Source organism: Ambystoma mexicanum, chromosome 1p (assembly GCF_040938575.1).
Source record: "Ambystoma mexicanum isolate Mex_15411 chromosome 1p, UKY_AmexF1_1, whole genome shotgun sequence".
Classification (NCBI taxonomy): Eukaryota; Metazoa; Chordata; class Amphibia; order Caudata; family Ambystomatidae; genus Ambystoma; species Ambystoma mexicanum.
In genome coordinates this window covers 300,226,365-300,239,370 of record NC_090921.1, presented here as the reverse complement: position 1 = coordinate 300,239,370, position 13,006 = coordinate 300,226,365, and the positions used below count along the sequence as shown (strand labels likewise).

The 13,006-nt window shown below is 44.3% G+C and overlaps 1 protein-coding gene across 5 annotated transcripts in view; it reads right to left on the bottom strand.

Moving 5' to 3' along the window:
• The window catches only part of ABCA7 (ATP binding cassette subfamily A member 7), a 2,687,121-nt gene that overhangs the window by 1,387,862 nt on the left and 1,286,253 nt on the right, over positions 1-13,006 (bottom strand). For all 5 annotated transcript variants that reach the window (XR_011303245.1, XM_069647414.1, XM_069647430.1 and 2 more), the window contains 2 exons: positions 3,911-4,132; positions 3,584-3,788 (listed from right to left, as the gene is read on the bottom strand). Coding sequence is in view for 4 of the 5 variants with exons in the window: in XM_069647414.1 (XP_069503515.1) it covers positions 3,584-3,788; positions 3,911-4,132 (427 nt within the window). In the remaining variant the exon portion in view is untranslated. The remainder of the gene's footprint in view (positions 1-3,583; positions 3,789-3,910; positions 4,133-13,006) is intronic.

Here is a 13,006-nt window from a genome sequence, read left to right as displayed (position 1 = left end):
ATGACAAACTGTGAACAGAACTAAGGGGTGTGCTGTTGTCACACATATACAACATAAATGGGCAAGAACTATACCAGGTGTATAGTTTGCCTCTTGAGCCTTGCTTTTCACAGTCTCTGCAGGCTCAAGGACTCCAGTTAATCTTCCTCCCCAGTTAAAGTTTCAAGTAAGCACCTGCCATGATTTTCCTGAGTCAGTCCAAGCTTTCTTGAAACATCGTTACACTTGGAACTCATTTGGACATTATGTTTCTCCCATGTCTACAGTAAAAGTAGCTGGCACTGCTGTACAATGTGACAAGCTGGCTCTTGTGAAGAGTGACAAGCTGGCCCTTGCAGGCAGTGATAGTAGTTGGCCGAGACAGGCAGTTTATGTTTATGTTTATTATTTGATAATGCGCACAAAACCCAGGGGTAGCCGGGCGCAGCAGTTACAAGATTTCTTATGCTTAGGTTACATACAAGGTATAAAAACATGTCAATGCGGTACATACGGTAATGCGGTACATACATGTCAATGACAACGGTTGGGAAAAAAAGTAGCATATTACAGTAATGGGAAGGTATACAGGTAGAAGTGAGAGGGCAGAATTATTTTAGCCTGAGTTACAAGGGTGTCGTGGCCATAGGGTGCCGCGGGAATTAGTTGTCGTTGGACCAGAGCCAATTTTTTACCTTGCATCTGAAGTTAGAGTAGGGTAGGTTAGCTCTCAGTGCAATGGGCAATGTGTTCCAGGCCTGGGCAGCTCTGACGGGGAAGCTTGCTCCTCCCGCTTTGGATCGTCTGAATTTGGGAGTTTCAAGCAGATAGTGGTTGGTAGCCCTAGTGCGGTGACTGGATGATTTTCTGGTCAGTCTGGCTGAGATGTAGGGGGGTGCTCTGTTGTTGAGCCCTTTGTGGGTAAGCGATAGTGTCTTAAGCAGGACTCTGTCGCTGATTTTGAGCCAGTGGTGGTCTTTCCTAACGTTAGAGATATGTGCTCTACGGGGTATGTCAAGGGCTGCTCTAAGAGCGTTATTTTGGAAAATTTGCATTTTATTTATGACGGATTTGTTGGCGCCTGCATAGAGGGCATTGCAGTAGTCCAATTTGGACATTACTAATGCATTGGCTAGCATGATGCAGTTAGATTTAGAAAGGTAAGGTCTGCAGGTCCTGATTAATTTGCAGGTGTACGCTGTGGAGGATACCAGGGTGTTGACTTGTTTTTTAAGCGATAAGGTGGAATCGAGGTAAAAGCCTAGAGTTTTTACCTCCGTAGCCACCTTGATTGTGTTACCATCTATGTTGAAATTGCGATAGTTGGGACTCAGTTTTTTAAGGTTGGAGTCGGAACCCAGGATCAATATCTCAGTTTTGTCGTCATTTAGACAGAGGCCGTGGGAAGCCATCCATGCCTGAATGAGGAGGTACATTTTGTTTACTAGAGCTGTGTCTTCGACAAAGTTGCCTGATAGTGGTATGAGAATCTGCGTGTCGTCCGCATAATTCGTGTAGGTTACCCCTAATTTGTCAAGTTTGTCGAAGAGAGGCTTAGTAAAGATATTGTACATTGTCGGGGAGACACATGAGCCTTGTGGTACACCACAAGTGATCTGGATAGGGTCCGCTGCCGCTACAGGGGAGAACACTCATCGTACGGTTAGCTAGGAAGGATTGTACCCATGCTATAGCTTCACTTGAGAAGTGAGCGGCGGACGCTAAGTGGTTGCATAATACTGCATGATCCACCAGGTCAAAGGCCGCTGATAGGTCAAGGAGGAGGAGCATAGCTGTGTTGCCTTTATCCTTCAGCTCGTCGATTTGTGTCTTGAGGTCAATAAGGGCCGTTTCAGTACCATGCAGTGGTCTGAAGCCAGATTGCCGTGAACCTAGTAGTTGGTGTGTCTCCAAATAGTTTTGAATTTGGAGGTAGGCTACTCTGTCGATGATTTTAAGGAGAAATGGGACCGTGGTAATGGGCCTGTAGTTAGTGGGGATAGCTGGGTCGAGTGTCTGTTTTTTTAGTAGGGGCAGAACCCAGGATTCTTTAAGGTTGGTGGGTACTGTACTCATGTTGAAGGAGGCGTTGATAAGTTTCGAGATGAAGGGTGCTAGGTCTCTGGCTGCATCCTTGATGATTTGCGCAGGGCAGCTGTCACCTTGGCAGTTCGACGGTTTAAGGGATAGAATGACCTTTTCAGTTTCCAATATGGAGATATTGGTAAACCTGAAAGGTTTGCAGTAATTTTGGGTGGATATGCTAGGTATCTCCTTCAGTGGGGTGGTATGAGTTCCACAAGGGCTCAGTGTGGCTTTTTTCTTAGCAATTTTAGATTGAAGGGTTGTGATTTTATTTGCTAGAGCATTTTGGATACTAGTGCACCAAGATTTGTCTTTGGGGACATTGTCTGTAGGGGCAATGGCATTTTCCAGTTCACGGAGAATGGTGAAGAGCTCTTTGGAATTCGAATTGGCTTTACTGATTCTATCATTGAATGAATCTTTTTTAGTTTGAATTATTTCCTTTTTGTATTTTTTGGCGAAGTTGGCAAGTGTGGTTTTATTGTCAGCAGAAGGAGTATGCCTCCAGATAGCTTGGAGTTTGCGTTTTTGGATGCGCATTTCTTTGAGATGTGGGGTGAACCAAGAGTTAAGGTGAGTTTCACATTTACTTTTGTGGAGTTTGATAGGTGCGATCAAGTCAAGGGCTTTGGTCATGGCGTTGTTAAATGATTCAACTAACTCGCTAGGGTTAGATTCATTGGAGCTAGCTGTGAGAGTTGGTAGGAGAAGTGGAAGTAGTTTTTCAGCTGTGATTTCTTTTTTACTTCTTGTTGGCATGGGGGGTGCTATTTTATTGTTGTCAGGTTTAGGAGGCTCAATGCTGGCTGTAAAGCATATAAGATAGTGGTCCGTCCATATTTGAGGTAGGATACTAGAGATGGTGATGTTGCAGTTATGGCTGGCTAGCTAGTCTAGTGTGCGTCCTTTAGTGTGTGTAGGAACTAGGCAGTATACAAATCTGGAATACTAGTGAGCAAGTCAAGGAGCTGGTCCCAGTGAATATGTAAAAATGGCACTTATAGGCAATGTGAAATGTTTGCAGAGGTAACACCTGAGGATCCTGCATTATTGGGAATTATGAGTCAGTATTGGGGGAAATATGATGGGCAGGTACTGGTGGCGAAAGTAGGAGGCTGGAAGTGGTGGGCAATGTGAGAAGCAAGCAATGGTGGTCAGTGTCAGGAATGCACCCTGATGGCAAAAATGAAAAGCATGCCCTGGTGGTAAGTGTGAAAGGTTTTACCTCTCTGGTGGAATACAGACCAGTGTGTGTATTAGTGCTGCTCATTATAAAAACAAAAACAATGCATCCACATATTAAATGTTTCCAAATGGTCCTTCAGCCACTATTGTGCACAGAAGAATGCATATGCTCATTTGCTCACAAGTTTTGCCCATCAGTGAGATTTTCTCCTGCTCTCTAAATAAATAAGCCATGTAGAGTGTGCACAGGGTTTTAATGGGCAGGGTGTAAAGGGTTACAGTACAGTTGGGCATGCTGTATGAGAACAGCTGATAAGTGGAGCATGTTACTAACCTGGAAACACTGCCTCTACATACCACGTAGCAGCACCATAAATGGCTGCATCGAGTAGCAAAAGAAGCAGTGAAGAAGAGAACGTGTATGGATCCCCCTCAACTGGGCGTGAATTCAGGTTATACCACTGGATTCCAATTCCTTGCTCCTCGTAGAGGGAGAGATACTCACACCCAAAGCCAAATGCGACTGGAGACAAGAAGCTCTGCAAGGAAACAAGACACTTAGACTACACAGTAGGGAAAGAACATGTTTACCCATCTTTTTCAGCAGTTTAAAGGCCAGCAACGTGCTATAGACTGTGCAGCACACACAAGATGGTCTTACCGCAAAGATGCGCAGAGTGTAGGTGATGTAGTCTCTCCATGCCACACACAACACATAGGGCAAGTAAAAGGAGAAATAGATGATGCCCCCGCAGGCGGATGCTAGGTTCGCCCTTGAGAAAAACGTGCTGATTAGGAAGCACTGGGCAATAGTTGCGACTGCAAACGTTGTTAGGAAGACGAAGACCACTGTAGGATCGCTGTAGGGTAGAATATCTCCCACCTGTAGGTACAAGATCACATGTGAAATTAAAAAGTTCTACATAATGTGCTGCAAAGTACAGTAAAGCAGATCCAATTCAAGCTCTGGGAGGACATCTGGGTTATTCTAATCAAACCGGTCTTCCTGCAGCGGTCACTGAAGTGAGCAAGGAAAAAGACAGACTATGCAGTGTCTGTCTATCCTAAGCAGGGGGGGAATAAAGGAAGCCTGGTTGGCCTTCTAGTCCACAAGCTCTTATCACTATTATTTAATCTAAGTGGTGAGTACAGTTCATCTGGGACTTCAGAGGGAGGTAGAAAAACAGATGCAAGGCTTCAGGACGGAAGGAGGTACTAGCTTGCATTTCTCAGTTGCTAATTGCAGTGCTTTCAAATTAACCTGTCTCATGAATAAAATTATCATTCCTCAAAAAAAAGTGTGACTCTTACCTGAAGAGAAAAATCAGAATTCAAGGTCCTCCCACTAAATGATACATTCAGGAAAGAGTTGATGAGATGTTAGTTAACAACAAAGGGTCTCCTTTTGTAAAGAGGAGTTGGCACAAAACCAAATAGACAGCACATTGAACATGTTGCCTTTGTGCCATAGAGACGTTAGAGGGGAATCTTTAAATTCCTTAGATAAGGAAGGAAATCTGATTTCTCGTTGTGATCAGAAAGGAGTATTAGCTCACACGTAGATGATCATCTACGGAATTCAGGAAACCCTGAAGAGGTGAAATGACAAATTCGCCTGTACCAAAACTGAAATGTGTTTCTCTCTCCAGCAATTCAATACAAAGGTCATTAGCTTCGCCCACAGTTTTCGATTGTACTATTGCTTTCACAAGTGTGTTTCCATTAGTGTTTTACTGCTCAAGAAATTCTTGGGTGTGGTGAGCATTATGGTAGAATACCCTACCATGGTCAAAATCACTCCCTTGCATTTTGTGCTGCCTCATATCTAAATGCAGAAACAGCATTAAAAGTTTTGGCAGAGCTGATTCAAACATGGGTCCCCAAAGGACATGGGAAGAAGCAGTTGTTGAAAGCCACCCGCACCAACTTTCAGGAGTGTTCCTCTGTTTTGTCACTTGATGGTCGTCTCTTTTGTGTACATTTTTTGGCGCCCTGATGCCCACGGGCTTCGGCGCCCTACAAATAAATAAGAGTAGGTCTACTGTGAGGTCCATGGCCTCAGGCATAGCCATTACACACCCTTGATGGCGGGCCAAAGTTTAAGCGATTTGTGAGGCCTACCGGATTGCCTGGCCACCAAAACCTTTGCTTAAAGACACTATGATGGGGAGGGCCGACTCAGGCCATCCTTGTGCATAGGGAATATCTAGTGGAGTCCATGTTCATACATCCCCCAACGACAATATGGATTTCAGTCAGATTGTGGGTTAGGATGAAGCAGAGCGTCTCAGAATACGTAAGTGGCTATATTACTCAATGGTAATCATTACTATTCTACCTTGGTCTTTCACCTTCCATTGCAGACTTTAAAGTGGTAGGTCCATCCTCTCGTAGAGGGATACAGGTGCCCTACTGCAACAAATCAAATCCTCCATCAGAAACTTATGTGAGGAGGAGCAATAAAGGGTCCCTGCTCTCAGCACTCCTCCTGTTGATAATCAAACACAAACCCAATGTTGGCGGGTAAGACAGGTCAGTGGGTTGAGCAGTGGCTGCTGAGATCTGCGTGTGATATGTAGGTTGCAGGCAGGCTCATACTGGCCTAGAGGGCAATGCCCAAATTGAATGCCCAACATGCTAATGTGGGCTGTTTGTTTGGTCAAATGTGGACCACTTTGAATACTTCACTATGCGGTTAGTAGTTTTGAACAACTTTACTAAGCACATATAAAAAGCAGAATATGCAACACATTTGACCAAAAAACTCCCCTTTGGGTACTAGTCGAACAGACTGTCACAAAAGAAATGAATTGCTATTTGCAACTGGGGCCGATTTTACATTAGTGCCTGGGTCCATTTTATGCCCCAGTCTGACCCTGAATGCAGGTTCGGATCCCAGCAAATCTAACGCAGCCTTTCATCCTTCTGAGGTCGATCAATGAGTACCAGCTTCAGATGGATGAGAATATTTGTATGTAAAATTAGCAAAAGCGCTTTGTAAATAAATTATTAATATTGGTACGGTTAAAAGGGAGTAAGCAATGGGACATGGAAGAAAGAGGTATTCATGGAAATTACTGGTAACTCATCTAGCTATTACCTTCCCTTGTCCCATTCATTACTTCGAGAATATAAGAAAGCAGTATATGCTTTTTCTTCAACTACTTTACAAACACACATTTCAAAACAGTGTGTTTGTAAAAACGAGTGTACATCAGAATACAGTCCCTTGGAACCAATGGACATAGACCCTGGATCCTCCACAACTTGAGTGACAAAGGACGAAGAGGAAGACCACTTTGGCTGCCCTGCAGCAGTTAGTCATTGAAGCAATCTTAGAATCACATGAACTTCCAGTCCCCCCCCCAGAAAATTACACTGTTGCCATCTTCAGCATCTCCATGACTTAACTTACTGATAACTTCACCACCTACCTAGAAGATACACTACTACCGCCCATGTTTTAACATATTCACCAGAACCATAAAAGTTACTCACCTTAGTGTAATGAGCTCCCAGTCCATTGTCCCATTGTCCCATACTGTATCTGTCTGTCCCATTGAGACAGATGGCAACACATTTCAGCCAAATAAACTTTTGGGGGTGGAGCCCACTCGCACGCATGGGTTGGCCAGGGCACACAGAAACTTCACCCACGGGCAATAGCCGCCAGTCCATATTTCCTCATATAAGACAGGATCACATGCAAGTGGCATGTTTTATAAGGGGATGGAGGGAAGGGTGTATGGAGGAACAGGGACTATAGACTGGTAGTACAGTATTCCCTACGGGGAGTAGCCTACGACTGAGCAACGTCCCCTTTCCTCCATTCTTTATGGGAGAATACCAAGCATTCACGCTCTTCGGGCAGGAATAGCCGGAAGGAAAGAGGTCCTCTGACCAAACTTGGCATCAACACATCTACTTGTGTCCCTACAGTAATGTTGTACGAATGCGGAAGGTTAGGCCTACATTTTCACATTTGAAATGTTATCCCATCGATGTGGCTTTAGCTCTGACCACGTGTGCATTAACGCCCTTTGGCAAGGATTTGCTTTGAAAGGACTAGTTTTATGCGATGCACTCTACTCTCCAGCGTGCAATGGTGGCTTTCAGTGCCATAATGCCTGGTTGAGTTTTTCCATATGTAACTAAGAGGTTGTTGTCAGCCTTCTTGAAAGACAAAGGAGCACCGTTTTATTTTGACAGGGCTAACAACCTGGCAAACAAATGCGCTCCACTTGGGTTTGAGGGTTTAGTAAAAACACTGGTCGCAAAATCTCCTGGTTGATATGATTAGAGGATAACACTTTCAGAAGAAACTTTGAATAAGTACAGTGACAAATCCTTGGGTATTGTCACTGCTCCCATGGGGAAACCCCTTCCTATGAGGACAGGGAGGTGAGGCTGCTACCCGATAGTCCCTTTGGGGGTGGTACTCAGACGGTGGATCTCATGGTGTGGGTAGCCATCCATGGGGCCAGTGACGATAGCCTTGGAAGAACTCTGTATTCACCCCCTTCATTTCTGTCCCCTCACTCTCCTGTGATTTCTCCTCACCTCTATGTACCTCTGTAGAGTAGAGGACTCCATTCACTCCAATAATACTGGAACGAGGAAGAGTGAGGCTTACCTAGGTTGAGTGCATACAATTTACTGGCACAGAGAAGATCAGCCAGAGAGGCCATAGCCCACCACGGAACCATCGTATGCGGTACAGCTTACTAGAGGCAGTCCCCACAATAAACACCAAAGAAGGACTATGTACCTCATCAAGCCTACCCTGGAGGACCAAGGAACAGAACACTGGTCCTGTGGCGAGAGACTCGTGGAAAAGAGGACGAGCCGCTCTCGGGGGGACACAGGTGTCTCCAAAAGGTCTGTGTCTGTGGAGTAGGACCTTGTCCGATGGCAGGGGAGGAGAAAACCCGACCGGCAAAACTGAAGAAAGAAGAAGCAGCGCAATCGAGGATGTGAGAGGGAGTCTACTGTTGCAGAGCTGCCAAGAGCAAGATGCTGACCATGGAAGCAACAGCAAAGCCCCACTCTACTCCCAGGACAGACCGGAGACCGTGATAGTATTTCCCGAAGCTAGGCTGCTGGGCACAGAAGGGGGCCAAAGAAAGGAAAGACACATACAAATATCCAGGGAAACAGACAGGGATAACAAGATAACAAAAGCTGGAGAAAAAGTTAAGAGACATTTTATGTGGAACAGTACTGGCAGGAGAGTACACCTGGTCTGTCCAGTTGGTTGTTAAGTGAAATAGGGACAGTGGTCCTACAGAAGCAACACAGTAGGGTCTGGGACCCATATGAAGTCGAGCGAGCCCCGTTGAAGTCATGTACAGGGGTCAGGAACGTACATAGGCACGAAGAAGCACAGAGTTATGGGACTGAGTCCCAGCACAAGTCAGGTAGGTTGAAAGATAATCTAAAGGGGTCTTGGACACACCCATAGAAGAGAAGAGAAACAGCGGAGAAAGTCAGGGAAATTCCAAAACAGCCCAGAGGGGTCTGGGAACCATATAAAAAAGAAAAGTGAGAGAAGCTAGACAAAGGGGTCGAGGATCCAATGCATGGAAAATAAATACTTTCTGGAATTCTACAGTGAAGTCTAGCAGGATAGTGAACTTGACTTCAGACGACATTTATAAGTCAGAGAAGGATCAGGGGAAGAGACTTCACCCCTTTACCCCCTTGATACTTGAGAACAGTTTTTTGTATTCTACTGTCAAGTCTGGTAAAATAGCGAACCAGACTTGCTACCTTTATAAATTAGTGAGAGCAGGGGAGTCCGACATTTCAAGAACTGTGTTTTGTATACATTTGATGTAACGGTTAAAGAGCAACAACTTTTAAGTTAAAGGATAATTTCTTGTGTTGTCTCATTAAGAACTGAACAAGCAAATCCATATCCAGAGTGAGAGAAGCCACCCTCTGGATCAAGAAGATACCCAGTCTTCATTAGTTAATTTAAAAGTGTAAGGGACGGAAATATGTTTGGACACAGGACGGTGGACACGTTATTTTTCAACACATCCTGAAAGAGTTCTTATTATTTCTGTTGAGGTAGGGCAACTCCTCAGAGATAGGGCAAGATAGGTTTTCCTTTTCCTTTCCTTTTACAAATTAAATGTCTTTCCTAACAAACATGCCACTGCTCACTGTGTCAGACTTGTACTTCTGCACCCTGACAATGCCCATTACTACTTTGTCCCAGGGTAAACTTCTATATAGTTCAGAGGCCACCAGTGCATGAAACTCACCGATGTGTCTGGGCTATGTATAGGCCACTAAAAATGATTTTTCTATGTCACACATTTTATATCAGTCGAGAACATGGTCTCAAATGGCTTGTGCGAGTTAACTGCCAGAACCCAGTTCGGGTACTCCGCCGGGAGGCAGAGCTTTAACTGGGGGGTATATCCAAAGCAGGCTCTCAAAATAGCACTGAATGGCCAGAATGGATGTAGATAAGGACATTCCTTCTGAGTTCATGTACACACCCTATCGCAGAAATGCATTCCCTACAAGATTGGATTTGAAACTGTGCACTAGCTAAATGAGACATGAGAGAAAGCACATAATCCAAAGAGCACCTTAAAGGATTGATTCCGTTATCGATGAACCAATGGCAAAAGCGGAGGCATTTACTTCTATACTGGGAGCCTGTGGAGGGCTTTCCAGCTGCTTTCATGATTTTTAAATTGTCCTGCGGGATTCCCAAGTGATCTACAGAAACCAGAAACCAGCGCACTTGGGTCAGCAATGGAGGCAATGGATGATGCATTTTTTCCCTAGCTGCAGCAGACTCTCTGGAAACAATGGGGAAAACACCGGCACTTCTTACGCGAGCTCCAAGTTGCTGCCAGTGAGCAGTTATGAGGATTATAGATGAACGCTGCATGGAGTGCCAGTTGGTGATTAGTATCGGAATTGGGGGAATGGCAGGTAAAGTGTACAGACTCCACTCCAGACTCACCACAGCATATGTAATGTATCCCATTGTGAAAGGTAACCCTGGCCTCATTTCAAAATGAAGAATCTGCATTTTACATTGCTTCCCATTCATGGTTGGATTATGATAGCCTGCTCAAAGTGTCTACCTCCAGATCCTCTATTCGTGGCAGGCAAATGGCTTTTGGAGAGATAGAACTCCGAAACTGAACTGCCACTCTGCATTGAGAGGGAGACTTTGTTTATATAGAACATGCAGGTTGTGTTCTCCTGTCGCGAATTGATTCATCAACCCCCCCTGCCCCTCCAGGTAAAAACAGTACCCTCTGCTGCTTAGATAGGGAGGGTAGCCTTTATTTCTGTTGCGAACAGGAAGTGCATCGGTTACTAGGACAGCTGAAAGAGGAACGTCTCCTTCTATGCCTGTCCAGTGCCGATTTGTGCTCTCTCTACAATATTTTAGATGTGTGGCCATAACGTATGTTTCCCTCCCTTACCTCATTTAGACAACCATAATCTTAGAACTTCCCATTTTACTCACGGGTGCGGGAATCGCTCCGTCAACTCTTTGATATATACTAATGCACAGGGAGAAATGTAGAGAGGTAACAGAACAGACAATCCAATCCTTCTGATAAGCTATCCCAACAATACTCGATGTGCAAGTAATCTACCAGAGACAATAACATCTAATGTCAATGTAGAAAAATAAACATTTTATTTACTGAAATCACCACAATGTCCCTCATAACGATCTCACTAATCAGCATGAGTTCCATAGGTTTAATCAAAAACCAACATTACAATAACCACAGCTCAAATCTTTACATGAGGAGTCTCAAATCACTTGGTATCAAAGATCTACCTCGTGAACACTTAAGCCCTCTTTCCAACTGTTCTATAAGGAAAGGTATAGCATTTCTAAAGGTTCTCAAACCATTTGTAAAGCTTCTAAAAGAATAAGAATAAACAATAATTTAACAAATCAAATTCTGCATTTACAATATATGAATCAAAACACAATGCAACAGGACCAGAAACGCACACAGTTCAGCCAAGCAAATTCAACATCAACATTTAAAATGGAAAGAATAAATGTAATCATGACATTTAGGTGTGGCATAGAGCTCACGCCTCGGTCCCTGCAAGGCATAAGCAACCTGGGTCTGTGCATAGAAAGCCTATTTATAGGCTTCCTCACTTGGAAATTCCCTTCTTATCTAAAAGCATCCACTGTCAGACGAATCCCCCAGCTTCTGGCTTCAAGGTTCCTCCATATTCCTCAGGATTATGGTGAACCATATTAGTTGGTACCATGCATACACACTCAGCTCATTTATCAATAGAAACCCAGAAGGAAATCATCAGCAAAAGCCTAGAGAACAATTATCAGTAAACAACAGAGTGAATGTATCTATCTAAATGCCCCGGACGTCCTTTTCAAAGGCCTCATCGTCATAAGGTATTTCTATTAGCTTACAAGTTGCTGTCTATCTTGCTAAATAGAAAATGGTGTGGAACTTGCTTTTACGGCATACTAATAACGGCTATAAGTATACACAGGGATCATTGAACTGGACGGCTTCATTATTTAGCTACAATATGTATGCATGCATGCTTATGCAATATGATATGGTCAAGCTGCTTAGCGCCTTGCTCTGCTATATGGTTAAAATGAATGAATGAATACTAACTCAAGAACACACTTCTCTCTGTGTACGAGACATTACTTCTAGAGCTTCATTGCTATATAGATCGGCTTCTGCTACAAAGCTAATATAGACCCCCAGGAGCCTTTTGAGCACTAAAGCGCTTTGATTATACTGTTGCAGTGTTAAGTACTACAGTTGGAGGTTTAAGAACTTGCTGCGATAGTGTGATTGTAGTGTGATGCAAGCTACACTGACCTTAAGCATGTATCACACTACTACCTTTGCTATCCATACTTAAACATAATATATCGTCACATGATAGCTAATATAGGAAAATATTTGCTTATCCCATTCAAGGTGCTATTTTCTACCTGGGCTCTAGATCCAATGCTAAAATAGGGATCGATTGATTTAGGTTTTTATGAAGCTCACATATGCCAGACTCATCTTGGCACTGAGGGCTACAGACAGGGGCGGAAATAACCGAAAACAGGTGTGTATTCACGGCACGCCGGAATATAAGATGGTCTTATATCACACGAAGACTAGGGGGCAGTGAATTCAACAGATTAGTAGCTGCGATAGAAAACGAGCAGCCCCCCGTTCTCTTGAGGCAGAAACGAGAAACAGGGAGTCGATGAGCATCCTGGGAGCGCACAGGGCGCATAGGAACCTATGGTTGGAACTTTTCCTGCAGGTACTCTTCCCCCAGGCCATAGAAGGCCCAGTAGACAATGCAGAGAGATTTCAAGCTGACCCGCTTTTGGACCGACAGCCAATGAAGAGTGTGGAGAACAGGTGAGATGTGAGAACCATAGGGGGAGTCAGTAGCTATACAGGCCGCCAGATTTTGAAGCATTTGCAGACGATGGAATAAAAGCAAAGGTTGGGCAAGAAATAGAGAGTTGCAGTAATCCATGCGGCTAAGAGTAAGAGAGGCAGCCAGCCTTGCAGAAAGCCATAAGGCGTGTTAACCACCAGTACCTCTGTCTTGTCTCCATTCAATTTCAGCCAGTTGCTGCCTATCCACCAACCCACAGCCGCCAAGCAACCCCTAAATTGAGATGCTGTGCCCAGCTGGACCAAGTCCAGTCAGACAATGATTTGTGTCTCATCACAATAGAAGTAGGATAGACTTATGCAGG